Genomic DNA, 16,371 nt, shown 5'->3' on the forward strand with positions numbered 1-16,371 from the left:
TTTGTGTCCTATTGTCAAAACAAACGAAATTCGTCGAAATTGATCTAAGTAACATTTGTTTTGAAAAGGAGTGTATCTATTTCGTCGGAGTAAGGATCGGCAGAAGGTGTCATATCAAAATAGAACGAGACGACTAAGTCAATTACTGCCGTTACCAAAGCCATCTTGAAAAAAACTTAAACCGGATGTCTTGTGGGAAAAGCGGCCGCCATATTGAAATGTCAGCGTTTGCAATGTGTTTCTTTCATAATTGGTCCCCTCTGATACTGCCAGGATTACCTACAAAGCGCTCTTGTGATAAAAATATGTCTTAATTGGCTCTTGGTGATTCCGGTTGTGATTGCTGTGTCGCTTGTTATGAGATAAACTGTACTTTCTGATTCCAAGCGAGGGGTTCACCACTGTGCCATGGATGTTGTTTATCATTGACAACAGTCTGTTCGCATTTCGCCAGTATACACTGAATGCCTGACGCGTGCGTGCTTTTCCTAGGGTTATTAATTTGGCGTGTCAGGTCATACTGACATAAAGCCATGACCTGTGTCAGGTCAAGGAATTAAACGCTCTTGATAAAAATAAAACATGCCTTTTTCATTAGATAAAAACAAAAGGTTCGTGATGCAAGGCCAATCGTAAATGTGGTGAACTACATGGCATGATTGAGACACACGTATACACCGAGACGCGTGAGCATAATTTACGAACGTATTTAATCAGTGCATTACGTTTCTTTATTATCAACACCCCTTTGAGGAACATCTTTTTTTATGTTTCTGTGTTGTGTGACGTGCGGAGTGTTCAGGAGCGGAGTAGGGTGCAGGTTGTGGGTGGGAGGTGTGGGATAGGGTGCAGGTTGTGGGTTGAGGGGTGGGGTAGGGTGCAGGTTGTGGGTGGGAGGTGTGGGGTAGGGTGCAGGTTGTGGGTGGGAGGTGTGGGGTAGGGTGCAGGTTGTGGGTGGGAGGTGTGGGGTAGGGTGCAGGTTGTGGGTGGGAGGTGTGGGGTAGGGTGCAGGTTGTGGGTGGGAGGTGTGGGATAGGGTGCAGGTTGTGGGTGGGAGGTGTGGGGTAGGGTGCAGGTTGTGGGTGGAGGTGTGGGGTAGGGTGCAGGTTTTGGGTGGAGGTGTGGGGTAGGGTGCAGGTTGTGGGTGGGAGGTGTGGGATAGGGTGTAGGTTGTGGGTGGAGGTGTGGGATAGGGTGCGGATTGTGGGTGGGAGGTGTGGGATAGGGTGCGGATTGTGGGTGGGAGGTGTGGGATAGGGTGCAGGTTGTGGATGGAAGGTGTCGGATAGGGTGCAGGTTGTGGGTGGGTAGTGTTGGATAGGATGCAGGTTGTGGGTGGGTGGTGTGGTATAGGGTAGAGGTTGTGGGTGTAGGTTGTGGGATAGGGTGCAGGTTGTGGATTGAAGGTGTGGGATAGGGTGCGGATTGTGGGTGGTAGGTGTGGTATAGGGTAGAGGTTGTGGGTGTAGGTTGTGGGATAGGGTGCAGGTTGTGGATTGAAGGTGTGGGATAGGGTGCAGGTTGTGGATTGAAGGTGTGGGATAGGGTGCGGATTGTGGGTGGGAGTTGTGGGGTAGGGTTCAGGTTGTGGATGGAAGGTGTGGGATAGGGTGCGGATTGTGGGTGGGAGATGTGTCGGATAGGGTGTAGGTTGTGGGTTGAGGTGTGGGGTAGGGTGCGGGTTGTGGGTGGAAGGTGTGGGATAGGGTGCGGATTGTGGGTGGAGGTGTGGGATAGGGTAGAGGTTGTGGATGGAAGGTGTGGGATAGGGTGCGGATTGTGGGTGGAAGGTGTGGGATAGGGTGCAGATTGTGGGTTTGGAGGTGTGGGATAGGGTGTAGGTTGTGGGTGGAGGTGTGGGGTAGGGTGCAGGTTGTGGATGGAAGGTGTGGGATAGGGTGCAGGTTGTTGGTGGGAGGTGTGGGGTAGGGTACAGGTTGTGGGTGGAGGTGTGGGATAGGGTGCAGGTTGTGGGTGGGAGGTGTGGGATAGGGTGCGGATTGTGGATGGAAGGTGTGGGTAGGGTGCAGGTTGTGGATGGAAGGTGTGGGATAGGGTGCGGATTGTTGGTGGGAGGTGTGGGGTAGGGTGCAGGTTGTCGGTGGAGGTGTGGGATAGGGTGCAGGTTGTGGGTGGAGGTGTGGGATAGGGTGCGGATTGTGGGTGGAGGTGTTGGGTAGGGTGCAGGTTGTGGGTGGAGGTGTGGGATAGGGTGCGGATTGTTGGTGGAGGTGTGGGATAGGGTGCGGATTGTTGGTAGAGGTGTGGGGTAGGGTGCAGGTTGTGGGTGGAGGTGTGGGGTAGGGTGCAGGTTGTCGGTGGAGGTGTGGGGTAGGGTGCAGGTTGTGGGTGGAGGTGTGGGATAGGGTGCAGGTTGTTGGTGGAGGTGTGGGATAGGGTGCAGGTTGTGGGTGGAGGTGTGGGGTAGGGTGCAGGTTGTGGGTGGAGGTGTCGGGTAGGGTGCAGGTTGTGGGTGGAGGTGTGGGGTAGGGTGTAGGTTGTGGGTGGAGGTGTGGGATAGGGTGCGGATTGTCGGTGGAGGTGTGGGATAGGGTGCAGGTTGTGGGTGGAGGTGTGGGATAGGGTGCGGATTGTCGGTGGAGGTGTGGGATAGGGTGCAGGTTGTGGGTGGAGGTGTGGGATAGGGTGCGGATTGTCGGTGGAGGTGTGGGATAGGGTGCAGGTTGTGGGTGGAGGTGTGGGGTAGGGTGTGGATTGTTGGTGGAGGTGTGGGGTAGGGTGCAGGTTGTGGGTGGAGGTGTGGGGTAGGGTGCAGGTTGTCGGTGGAAGTGTGGGATAGGGTGCAGGTTGTGGGTTGAGGTGTGGGATAGGGTGCAGGTTGTGGGTGGAGGTGTGGGATAGGGTGCAGGTTGTCGGTGGAGGTGTGGGATAGGGTGCAGGTTGTGGGTTGAGGTGTGGGATAGGGTGCAGGTTGTGGGTGGAGGTGTGGGGTAGGGTGCAGGTTGTGGGTTGAGGTGTTGGATAGGGAGCGGGTTGTGGATGGGAAGTGTGGGGTAGGGTGCAGGATGTGGGTGGGAAGTGTGGGGTAGGGTTCAGGTTGTGGGTGGGAGATGTTGGACAGGGTGTAGGTTGTGGATGTGAGGTGTGAGATAGGGCTCGGGGTGTGGGTTGGACTTGTTGGGTGGTGTCTAACACAACACATTTTATTTAAAAAAGGGAAATACGATTACCTTGTCGTTTTTCACAAGAAATTAAATTACATTGCTCTGTTATTTAGCGGTTGGCGAAAACATATGCCCAAAGAGATGAACCCGAAGGTCATCCGGCTTGAACGGAATGGATTTCAATATCTGTCCAGGGCCCGCTCCGCAAAGCGATGTTAGTGCTAAGATGATCGTAACTCCCATGCGTTAACGTTGACTTACAACAGTCGAAGAGCTGAGATCCCTTTGTCGGATGGGGCCCTGGACTGTTTGATACCACGTAAATGTTCACGTTCCATGATCACGCGAAAAGAAAGTTTACAATGTACATAGTAACAATCATGTGTGCATCGTCAATGCTTTTCACGGCTAATAACGTCTTTTTCTCTTAGCAACCGCAACTCAAGACAGCTAATGGCCATGGTGAAGCTTGTGCTGACATCATTAATGAGATCGTTTACTTCGTCGTTAGTCCGTCTGGTCATTTATGTACATGAAACACCAGACACATAGGCATGGCGATTTACAGTAAATTACCATATCTCTCATGCCCATGCGAATGAGGGACTACGCATCGTAATCTGGACAGGTTGTCCATGTTTTGTCTACGCGTGTCTTGTATAGAACTGGTGGACTCGCCTCTGTTGAAATAGAATAATCATCAGCTGTTACATTGATACATACTAAAATATGAGAAAACAAAGTGTTTACACGACTTTAATCAAATATGCCAGAACGCAAAATTTGCCCGAGCCCTGGCGTCATTTGGAATGAAACGTAAATAGAAATAGTACATCCGGAATGTGAACACCGATTTTAAAATCACCTATTTTCATCAGCATTGATCATATTAAGATCACTAACTACGGTGTTGTTTTTTTTGCTGATGTCATTTGTTTCATGTCCGCCTTCACGTTCGAAATATGAATTACCGTCCCTAGCTCCTGCTGGGGTGAGGGAGTGACGTCAGGCCTTGGCCAGTACGGACATGTGATACTGAACAGCGTGAGGCATCAGCCTGTGGTTGTTCTATTATTGCAGTAGTATAGCCTCGGTTCTACTGGTCCAGATCCCACGGGGGACTCCAACCACAGGGGACGGTTTTACCGGTCCAGATCCCACGGGGGACTCCAACCACAGGGGACGGTTCTACTGGTCCAGATCCCACGGGGGACTCCAACCACAGGGGACTGTTCTACTGGTCCAGATCCCACGGGGGACTCCAATCACAGGGGACGGTTGTGCTGGGCCAGATCCCATGGGGGACTCCAATCACAGGGGACGGTTGTGCTGGGCCCGATCCCACGGGGGGAGTCCAACCACAGGGGACGGTTGTGCTGGGCCAGATCCCATGGGGGACTCCAATCACAGGGGACGGTTGTGCTGGGCCCGATCCCACGGGGGGAGTCCAACCACAGGGGACGGTTGTGCTGGGCCCGATCCCACGGGGGCAGTCCAACCACAGGGGACGGTTGTGCTGGGCCAGATCCCATGGGGGAGTCCAATCACAGGGGACGGTTGTGCTGGGCCCGATCCCACGGGGGCAGTCCAACCACAGGGGACGGTATGCTATTAAAAACTGCCGACGAATTCCATGTTCGTCGTGCTCCACGATCGGATGCTTTAGGTGAGGTGAGGTTCAAGATTATTTTCCTTTTTTACAGCGACATGTTTTGCCCGAGCGTCTGGCTGCTTGTACTAGTGCATTATGCTTGCCTACTGAGATACTAAGGTTGTTGTATAACGCCGCATTCCGCAATATTGCAGCAATATGGCGACGGCTTGTAAATTATCGAGTCTGAAACAGACACACCAGCGATCAATTATAAGCAACGCCGTCGGGGTACGATGACACGCAAATCAACCAGTCACCGAGTCTGACCATCCGATCCATTCAGGCACCCTTTGCGACCAATCTATTTTAACCCGGAATTTCCCACCGAGTTGGGTGAGTGAGTGAGTTTGGTTTATCACCCTTGTGAACAGTTATATGACGACGTGTCACCTTGATGTGGGAGGAAAGCCCGAAGTCTCACGCTGTAGGGGTGTGGGTAATACTGTCTACGTAGCTAGAGTTTCGAGGATACGACCTCTCATAAAATATCTTTCTAATTCCTCTATTAAACTGACACACCGGTCCAATCCTGTATCATAATTTACCTTACTATCAGCAGCAGAGAAATGTTCAATCTCCAAAAAAGAAACAACACAAAGTGATCTAATCTTTTCGTAAATACAACACGACCCTTCCGAAGGAAATGTGTTGGTTGGCTTTGAGGCTTGAAGGTGTCCTGTTCGTTAACGCTCATTTTGACTCAGACATAACAAAGGTGACGCGGTGCTTCTAGCTCACGCGACACCGCGTGGCTCACGTGCAGGTTCGTGACGTAAAAAGGAAACTGAATCAGCAAAGCGTTTCATTTGAATTCCTTGGCTGAAGAGAGAACGGTGTGATAAGGTGGCATGGTCTAAGTATATATATAGTGATTCGTACTTAATGACTTAAAAAGTTTGACGCAACCAAGATTAATTTACGTTTAGAACAGTGTTTTATGACATTTATGTAAGAATAATTAAGCACAATGAAAGTCTTTAATCAGGCTTTTGTTTAGGTATGGAAAACTGAAAATATGCAAAATGTATCTTCACAATTAATTCAAGTTCCAATGGCCCGCGTATCCATGGTGCCACAACGTCCCCGAGCCGTGCTAGAATCCACTGGTCTTGTGTTTGATTCCCCACGTCGCTCCGAATATGACCATTGGTCAGCACCGTACGCGTGCTGGTAGGGGGCGCGTTTGGGACCTGGCTGTCATCGTTTAAACACTCAAGGTGTTGGACTTATAACTGCTTCAAGGTCTGTGCCACGACTAAAAGTGTGTAAACTGCCAATGTCAATGATGTTTCTTACAACATTTTTTTGACGAGTCTTTACTGAATTTTCAGATCTTGTGTTCCTGGTGACGATCTTGCTCATTGTTCAGAACATTGGCAAATTTATTTGAGACATAAATTCGAATTTTAAATTGACAATAATATTTTGCTATTTAAAAAATTTAGATTTAATATTTGCTCTTCTGAACTTTTTAAAGGATTCCCCAACCCTAAATTTTCTTTCAAATCTACTTTGCGAAAAGTACCTTCAGTACCCATACGATAGTCTTGGTACTTGTGGAATGGACGCTTGTGTTCAATGATTACTAGACTACCAAAATGCCAAGCCTGTGTCTCTGAGAACACTCGGTGCTACAACGGACGTACAAGTACATGTACTCTGGCGCCCGAACAAATGTAGAACTGATAAGCCGCCGTGTAATATAAAGTACGATGAATGGCTTGACAGAGATGTGCGCTATATAAGTAACTATGAAGATTAACTATCCCCACTCCACTAAGTCACCTGGTACTAAACCCCACTCAAATGCCATTCCTGTCTTATTAATTTCCATGTTAGGTTCAGGTCCTTTAATCACACGATGTTGTACAGAAACACTCGGCATGATTTACTCTGCTAAAGTCGTTTATGCATTTTGTCACGAATGAAATTAATTCCAAAGGACCATTTCTCACCTTTGAGACTACTCTTTGTAATTAATACATTCATCTCATGGTGGTGTTGAGTCCAACAGACATAACATATATATTTCAGCTTTTTTGCTCGTATCAGGAAATTAATCAAAATCTTTATTATTGATTTTCCTTCGGTCGTCAATTTGCATTAACGTTCCCATGTTGGTGGTGCTGGTTGTGCAATAAATAAATGGGCACTCAATACTGTTAAACCTAAACATGTCCTTTACGGAAATGGGCTTGCTGGGGTGCGGTTTCTTTTTGGTTGTCGATGATAGATTGGGATTTTCTTTGACTTAGGCGATTAATTATAATTATAAACAGATCGCACTTTCAAGTTAATTTTTTGAGCGCTACGAGAGCGTCTAAAGGCGATGCTAAATGCACTTGGTTTTCATGGTGCACGAACAGGAAAGGATTTGTCAGAGGAAAAGCGGAAGAGTTCTTTGTGAAAACATGTCGTTTGTACCGACAGAAGTCAATAGAATAAGAAGACTTTATGCCGTAGGGACACGTTTTTCACTCTGTTAAAACTGTCTACATTTTATAAAAAGAAACTTTATACCTTTTTAGTTTTGTTGCAATCACGATATATTTGAGGTTCGATAACAACGGGTGCCATAACGATTGCTCAAATTACATTATAATCTAAATTACCGACACTGTATGGATTTGAATTCGTTGTTTTATTTGTACTTTATATAGTCTTCAAAGCGGTGTTCCAACAGCTTCACTCAATCACTCACTCGCCGATATGACATGTGAGTCATTGCTGATGCTTTCAGTCACTGGGCTCACCTTAATCCCCTGGATCACGTGGGCTAACACCAGGCGGAGTCGGTATTGTAACAAAACAAAACGATCGATATGAATCGTCTTTTTCTAAGAAAACTTGTTCGAATTATGTGGCCGATGTGCGTTTTTAGTAAAATCATGCAGTATCCCTACTTCATTGCTTCACGAGGTATTGTAGGTGACGGAATAAGCCGAATGGACCCGAATGTCAGCCTCAGTGCACGACAGCAGTCGTAACAAAATCGCAGTCTTGTGAAATCCCAGTGTCTTCGTCTATTTATTACTTAGCCACATTTATTTGACCCTGAGTTTACTTTGGATTGTTTTCTTATTTGGCATCTGCTGGGGTTTGCATTTTGCAAATGTCAAACTGTATTGAGGATAGTGTTATGCTATTTAGATTTCTGTAGCGTCATTTAGGAAAGTGTGGTGGCTCGTGTTTCAATATGGCGTTGCAATCCAAAGAGCAAACAAGCTAAAATGTTTCACAGTAATATTGACCAGAGACCGTATAGGTGTACAGAACCTGGGGAGTATCGGCCATTGAATACCCTGGTGTGGTGTGGTGTGGTGATGGGGTGTTATTTTTTTATCACTGCTTCAAGTAGACTTTTTTTCCCGAAAGGCGGGGCTAAGCAAATAACATGTACTTGGACCCACAACACCTTGACTTCAGGACATTTAGTGAGTGAGTTGGGTTTAACGCTGCTTTGGGCAATATCTCGTCTGTAACATGGCGAGTCAGCTTAATGTGGGAGGAAATCCCTTGGTGTTGCAGGTCTCAGACGTTTACCCCTTTGGTGAAACCCACGAGCACGGGTGCTGACAAACATAGAAACATAATCGGGGCCAAACGAAAATCGAACGCCCAATCATAGGGTTCTGGCGTGCCCAGGGGACGCAACTCTGCCAAGCGAATTGAGGCGGCTTGAACAACTTGACTACCCGTGCCCACGGGCGTTGGAGAGAGTTGATGTCGCGATAACGTACTGCCTAACCTGATTAACACAGACGTTCATCGTTCTTGCAAAGTTGATAAAAAATGTTGTTGTTTTCCAAAGCACAGTGAATGTCTCTCGGAATAAAGTCGATTCTAATGTTGAAGGTTGGTCTAATGAAAAACGAGCAGTGGCTACACTGGAACGTTTTGGTACGTCGATACCGTATCAACCAAGTGAGCGAGCCTGGCCACCCGATCCATTTAGTCGCCTCCTACGACCAACATAAATAGCTGGGGCCCAAATTCTAATGGGTACTAATTTAGTCGAATCTTGTCTCTTGGGACACATTCTACCCAGGGTCCCCATAGAATGAACGTTAGTATGAACATGGCAACACCAAACATCTCAAAGTCGATTCGATCCTGCCAAAGTCGCATCTCGGGCAAATTATCAAGAAGGCATTACAAATGGTTTAGAGTTACCGCCCTTTAAGCACGTGCTGTCCGTGCATGGTGCATTGTCAGTTGAGATGAGCAGAAGACGGCGATGTAACATATTCGTCAGTACCCTCAGTCGCTTTCAATTTTGGACACCTTCGAGGTATGCCAAACTCAATATGGTGAGATTGTATTTCAATGGAACGTGCACATTGTCGATTTCTAGCAATGAATTTCTTCCAAACAAACTGATAAAATGCTTCGTCATCATGACCGATCTGTGAATATCTTCTCAACGCATTAAATAGATTTCAAGCCAAATTAAGAATGTCTTAAAACATACAGCGTTTATCCGTACTTTATTCTGGAGCAAGTCAAGCAATAAATGATACCGGTGACACATACATTCAAGTGTTAACATTTTACGTCTTAGTTTTTTTTTTTAAAAATGCGTTCAAGGCTTCTTTAGGTATAAATATTCTGGAATCTTGATGGTGTCCTGGTTTATTTACGCTTAGGGGTCGTAGCTAACAAGTTCTCTGCATTTATTGTCAAACATAAGGTTTTCTAGCAGTAAACTAAGTGTATTTAGGCCCCAGGTGGTGTAGGGTCTCCAGCCAACTACACAAGGCAATGTTTCTAGTCATCTACACAAGGCAGTAGATCTAGTCATCTACACAAGGCAGTGTATCTAGTCAACTACACAGGGCAGTGTATCTAGTCAACTACACAGGGCAGTGTACCTAGTGAACTACACAAGGCAGTGTATCTAGTCAACTACACAGGGCAGTGTTTCTAGTCAACTACACAAGGCAGTGTTTCTAGTCAACTACACAAGATGGGGTCTCTAGTCAACTACACAAGTTGGGGTCTCTAACCATCCACACAAGGCAGTGTATCAAGTCAACTGCACAGGGCAGTGTTTCTGGTCATCTACACAAGGCAGTGTTTCTAGTCAACTACACAAGATGGGGTCTCTAGTCAACTATAGAGGGCAGTGTTTCTAGTCAACTACACAAGGCAGTGTTTCTAGTCAACTACACAGGGCAGTGTATCTAGTCAACTATAGAGGGCAGTGTTTCTAGTCAACTACACAAGGCAGTGTTTCTAGTCAACTATACAAGGCAGTGTTTCTAGTCAACTACACAAGGCAGTGATCAAGTCAACTACACAAGGTGGGGTGTCCAGTTGACAACACAAGGTGTGTGTGTGTGTGTCTGTCATTTAAACCCTTTTATGGTTGATCCATAATTTCTCTATGATTTTGCATAATGACCGACAGTTGCATCAATTTTACTTGTTTAAATGCATGTTCAGTGAATTCCTGACTTACAATCAACTGCACAAACAATAGCATGACATAAAAATAATAATAATAAAAAAATAAAAAAATATAGTCCTTTTTGGCACTAATGTGATTAACAAGATTGAGGAAAAACATGGCAAATATGCAGACCTCGCTTTCGAAAAGTCACGCTTGCATCCCAAGTACCAAGTTGTCCGACTCCCCATTGTTCTTGGTGCCTTAGGTTTGGTACCTCCCAATCTGTTGGCTGACATTGGGAGAGTACCCAGGTTTGCTACCAGGAATACAGCCCTTCTGACAATCTGGGTAATGCAGAAGGCTGCAATGTTGGGGAGTCTTCACATTCTCCGAAAAGTTCTAGGTGGGTTTGACTAGGTTTGACTGAGAGAAGTCCCATTCGCTGTCTGGGCTGCGTGTAGAGGGGGCAAGGGCCCTGAGCTGAAGATGAGCCTAACCAGCCTGACTGTACGTGCCAGGATCACCCAAACTCTCATTGCTGCATTTTTTATTTTTAATCTGTAAATAATAATTATAATAATAATAATAATAATAATAATAATAATTTTTGCTTCATCACTTTGCTGTGATAACTTTAGAACTGTCTTTTGAATGTTCATTTCTTGTGCATTTCATACAATGAACTTTGTCAATTTCAATCATTTCTGCAATTCTACACATACTATCAAACCAATTTGAAAAAAAAATAATTCAGAACTGTTAGTCAAGTCATAAATGTAGAAAAGTTTCTGAAAGCATTGAAGCCAACACACTTCCTAGTCTGCTTCCTGAACGGCTGCTGTGATGAGACATTGATGTGACATTTACATGCAAGGAGGCAGATCAATTGCAGTCGATCACTGTCATTAACTCACAATAAACTGCTGATATTCATTTCAAAGTGCAGAAGATGTGTTTAATGACAACGCGTCAATTGTCTATAAATTATACTCTTCAAAAAAAGAAACTTGACACTGACTTTCAAAAAGTAATATAATGCGATTGTTTCAAAATAGGACACAGAAACCATAATTGAATGTCACAGGGGTACAGAAAATGTCAGTATTGGTTGTGTCCACCACGTGCATCAATCACCGCTTGACACCGACCGACCCATAGATGCAATCAAGTTGTCAATAACACGCTGTTGGATGTGCTGCCATTCATGCTGAAGTGCATCAAGAAGCACCGGAAGTGTTTGGGGCGGTGAATTCCTTCTGCGAACGCGTCGATCCAACTCGTCCCACAGATGCTCAATCGGGGACAAATCTGGTGACCGGGCTGGCCAAGGTAATGTCTGGATGTTGTTGTGCTATAAGAAGTCCTGACAAACACGTGCAATATGCGGTCGAGTGTTGTCCTGCTGGAATTGTCCGCCATGAACGTTGACGTGAGGAAGAACGTAAGGCTGTAGGATCAAGTCTCTGTAACGCACACCTGTCAATGCACCTGCCACATGTGTGAGAGGCGTCCTACCCACCGTGATGAATTCCGGCCTATACCATGACACTCTCCGCCGCCAAATGGGACAACCTGCTGCACACAGATGGGGGCATAACGTTCACCCCGACGTCTGTAGACACGTGCGCGCCCATCAGCACGTGTGAGTAGGAAACGGGACTTGTCAGTAAACAGTACATTTCTCCACCTTGCACGTGCCCATCTAACCCTCTGTTGGCACCAAAGCAGACGGTCCGCCAGATGACGTGGGGTCAATACATGACGTCGAACAGGTCTTCGTGCAAAAAGTCTAGCCTCCCTCAGTTTGTGCGTACCGTTTAATCTGATATTCTGCGTACCCCAGGGATCTGTGTGGTTGTAGACGTGGCTGTGGTAGTGCGGTCTCGGAGGTGTCGCAGCCGGATGTATCGATCTTGTGCTTGGGTTGTCACCCTTGGTCTTCCTGACGTTGGTCTGTCGTCAACTCTGTTGGTGTTGTTGTATCGGGTCCACAGTGCAGAGATTGTCTGTCTGGATACTCCAAAGTGCCTGGCCACTTCTTGCTGAGTTGCTCCAGCTTGTAATCTCCCAATGGCATTGTTCCGTTGAGCTGCATTCAGTCTTGGCATTCTGTCACCGCCTCTACTGCCGTTATAAGGACTGTATGAACAGCCGTTGATGTGGATTTTTATACTCATTCAGCAGGGGGGCCTAAATGCAGGATCCTGTGCTGCACATTTTTTACAGGCTGTTGCGTTTCGATGAAGCTGTAAAATTGATCCCCAAACGCTACGTTTATGTGCTTTGCATGTGTTTTCGCGAATTATAGACACATCATCTTTCTGTTTGACTTATTTGGTTCTCATTTAATGTAATTATTTTAGATATTTGGCAAAAAGTGGTTTTACATCTATGTTAAGTTTCTTTTTTTGAAGAGTATATTAATGAATAAAAGGCATAAACATTTGTAATAAGAGGATATGCAGTTCTATTGGAATAGCAACTCTGCATAACATATGAAGACATTTTAATATCATTTTTCAACATTGAAATGACTCTTTGAAATGTGAGTTTTTAAAGACCTAGTACTAAGGCATTTTAAACTATGAATGACAATGAACTAATGTATTGTGTATAATGCTTAAATGTACTGGACATATAATCAGACTGAGACATGGCCAAAATTCCATTCTGAAAGTCTGAGGTTCCAAAATTTGCTATACCTGGAGTTGCACCCTTTAACTGCTTGATCTGATGGTTTGTATATTCCAATCCCAGTATGCCTAGACGATGATACTTGTTTTGCCAGGGTTTCACCGACGTGGTAAACGTCTACAACCTGAATCACTGGGCGTCCCCCAACATGACGCTGAACATACAGTAACTGAAGAAATCAAAAACTGTGTGTGTAAGTGATAGTATGATATAATATTGGTGCACAGTCCACAGACCCTGAAAGTGGAAACAAAGATAAAATCAGTAAAGCACAAATTATATCAATGTCTAAATAATGTACTTCTCAGAAAAAGTTAAGTACCACACGATTATTTCATATCACTATAGCTTATCTGTCATTGCATGAGAGATTAGCTATTTAAATATAGAAGAATTAGTTGGTCCTTAACTTGGTGTACATGAAACTGGAAGGCTGGTGAGGCCAGCATAAAGGAACACACACACAGCAATATATTCAGAAAATCATTTGCAGAACAAGGTCAGAATCTGCAATTTCTTTATCATATCAGAGTAATTGATCTGATTTACATGACACTGAATTCTGATATATTGTTGTACTCAGATGCATTATGTCATGTATATAGTCAAACAAACTATGCAGAGATGCCACCAAGCCCCAAATATGTTTCCAGCTTGTTCTTCATTGTCATGGGAGTGGTGAAAGTATCCCCTCATAATGCTGAGCATGTGGATCTAATTTGCCACATTGACAAGATGTTTTGTGGCCCATTGCTTGTTTCTCCTATGAAGATAGATTGTTGCTAGAATCACCCCCAAACCCTATAGACTCACTCCCTTCTTCACTCACTCTCTCTATATTTATGTATATATATATACTAGCCACATAAAGAAACTGTGCACGGAGAAAATATAGATATAAGGGCACACTGTCCATATATGAAAGATAGGTTTGAACACAGCAATTATTGGAGACATTCAAACGCTCATGCACGTGCCATGCGATATGATGGGGGCCTATGGACGTGCAATGTGTTACTGCACGTGCATCCCGTGCAGCTGTACACAGCATGTGCAACTCAAAATTCGCTGTCACTTTGGAAAGCATGATCTGTGGTCATTCAAAAATTCAAAACTTCTCAGGCGCAGACACAAGCATACACAAGCAAATCATGCCAAGATTAACAGCTGCACAGCGTCATGAAGCCATTGGAATGATCCGAGCGAGAATGAGGCAACAACAGGTGGCAACACATTTCCAATGCCATCGTAACACGATATCGGCATTGGTGAGGCGTTATCAGAACACAAATGACATTGCCGACCACCCACGTTCAGGACGTCCCAGAGTAACGACGCCAAGACAGGACAGATGGATTTGAGTTACACATCTCCGACACAGGTTCCAAACGGCAGTAACGACGTCCCCAACAATTCCTGTACTGCACCGTATCCAACCCAACACTGTCAGGAATCGTTTACGTCAGTACGGGATTCGACCACGACGCCCTGTCATACGTCCCATCCTGACACACCGTCATCAAGTCAACCATCTAAGATGGTATCGAAATCATGTTCGCCAACCTCGAATATGGTGGAGAAATGTTGTCTTTACAGATGAATCGAGGTTCAACATTTCCCACAGTGACGGGCACCAACGTGTCTACCGGCGTTTGGGAGAACATTATGCACGTAACTGTATTGTGGAGAGGAATCGTTTTGGAGGTGGCTCTGTGATGATTTGGGGTGGGATAACAGCACGGCACCGAACCCCTTTGGTGGTTGTTCAGGGCAATCTCACCGGTGTTGGCTACAGAGATCAGATTCTGAGGCCTGTGGTCATTCCTTTCCTGCAACGTCATGGCCCGGGATTGACATTTCAACAGGACAACGCTCGTCCTCACACGGCTAGGGTCGCAATGAATTTCCTTCACCATAACAATGTCATGTTACTGCCATGGCCTGCAATTTCTCCAGATCTCTCCCCAATAGAGCATGTGTGGGATGAAATGGAGCGCCGTCTGCGTCGTCTTCCACATCCTCCAGATAACGTCCGTGACTTGGCACATTTGAGGAGGATATGGCAGGCCATTCCCCAGGCCTTCCATGCCCATTTGGTGGACTCCATGCGTCGCCGATGCACTGCTGTGATTCACGCACAGGGTGGTCATACCCGTTATTGACTTTGTGACTTTGTCGTTTGACCCCCTACTCCATTTTGATCTTCTGACGTCATCGTAACAGATGTTGTTCAGGTCCCGTTGACATTTTCTTATGGTCCGATCATTCAGCTGCTACAGTGTCTGCATCATTTTGTTCTTGCTGTGTTGTATTTCAATCCAGAATATATTTTCTCCGTGCACAGTTTCTTTATGTGGCTAGTATATATATATACATTGTATATATATACATTATCTAGGTTTGCAATATCAATTATCTTTGTGATTTGGATTGAAATTAGCAATTTTGTAAACCATAAAACAGCAACATGATCTGTTTTTGAAACTTTAATCTGAAAAACTTAACTTGAATATAATCAAGTTAAACTAGACAAAAAGTACTAATATTTGTAAGATTTGACATTTTGAGAGTATTGACAAGAGCCGCAGGTTTGATATAAGAAGCTTTGCAATATGATTTTGAACATTATGTGCATCATAAATTTTAAGTGTTGTAATGTCAAAGAATTTAAACAAAATTCATTTTGAGTTTCAACTGATATAAACATGTAGTAATTGAGGAAAAGTTCAATTATATTCCAATATTAGGTCTGATGTATAAATTTCAAAGACTTTAATTATTTATTGGTCTACTCCCAAACACCTCAAGGCATGTCCATTATTATTATTGTTGATTTCATATAAAATATATAAGATTTCAACATAAATGGATTTAATTAGGCCCAGCCACATGAAAATAGAGGAATAGAATGAACTTCCTTCCCTATAATCCCTTATTTCCGAATGTGTTGGTTGCGAGGCATCGTTGTCACACTAATGCTCCCAATGTTCTGTCTCACTCAAGGCAGCCAATCACTCAAACATAATTGGCTTTGGTTGAAGGGTATTTCAGGCATTTATGTAATTCTGACATGAATGCATTTATGCCAAGTCTTTTGTGCAGTTTGTAATGTCCATTTCATCTCGTAGACATATATATTAGACCCATCATTTTGTGTGTCCCATGTCTGGGGGGATAGCTTCAGAGTGCATTATTAGTCTGTTTCAGTGGCAGGTACTTGTTGATACCCTAGGACAAAGGTGCCCCTCAGTGTGTACATCATTGTGTGAATTCTGTGTCAGTTTTGTAAGTTTTTGGTACTTGACCAATAAGTTTTAAACCTCACATTTCCAAACATTGTGTTATATATCTTGTGACAGGAATCCAATATGGCTGCCAAATAAATGAATAGTTTTATTGCCTCTTTTCTTTTTCCCTTTGAACTCTCTTGACTTTATTTTCATTCTCTGTGCTTCTCATGTGACAGAACAAATATCTAATACAAGATGACAGAGAGGTCACAGCTT

General features: G+C 44.8%; 1 protein-coding gene across 1 annotated transcript; it reads right to left on the reverse strand.

Annotated features, from left to right (window-relative positions):
- Positions 1-721: 721 nt before the first annotated feature.
- On the reverse strand, positions 722-3,163 carry LOC125372256 (extensin-like). The gene has a single exon (XM_048381551.1). It carries the CDS (start codon positions 3,161-3,163, stop codon positions 722-724), a length of 2,442 nt encoding a protein of 813 aa, XP_048237508.1.
- Between the last annotated feature and the right edge of the window lie 13,208 nt (positions 3,164-16,371).

The sequence above is a fragment of the Haliotis rufescens genome, unplaced genomic scaffold, assembly GCF_023055435.1.
Source record: "Haliotis rufescens isolate VD_foot unplaced genomic scaffold, xgHalRufe1.0.p SCAF_4, whole genome shotgun sequence".
NCBI lineage: Eukaryota > Metazoa > Mollusca > Gastropoda > Lepetellida > Haliotidae > Haliotis > Haliotis rufescens.

Excerpts from the sequence above, each read along its gene's own strand:
- LOC125372256 (XM_048381551.1), bottom strand. The coding sequence starts at position 3,163 with ATGTGTTGTGTTAGACACCACCCAACAAGTCCAACCCACACCCCGAGC.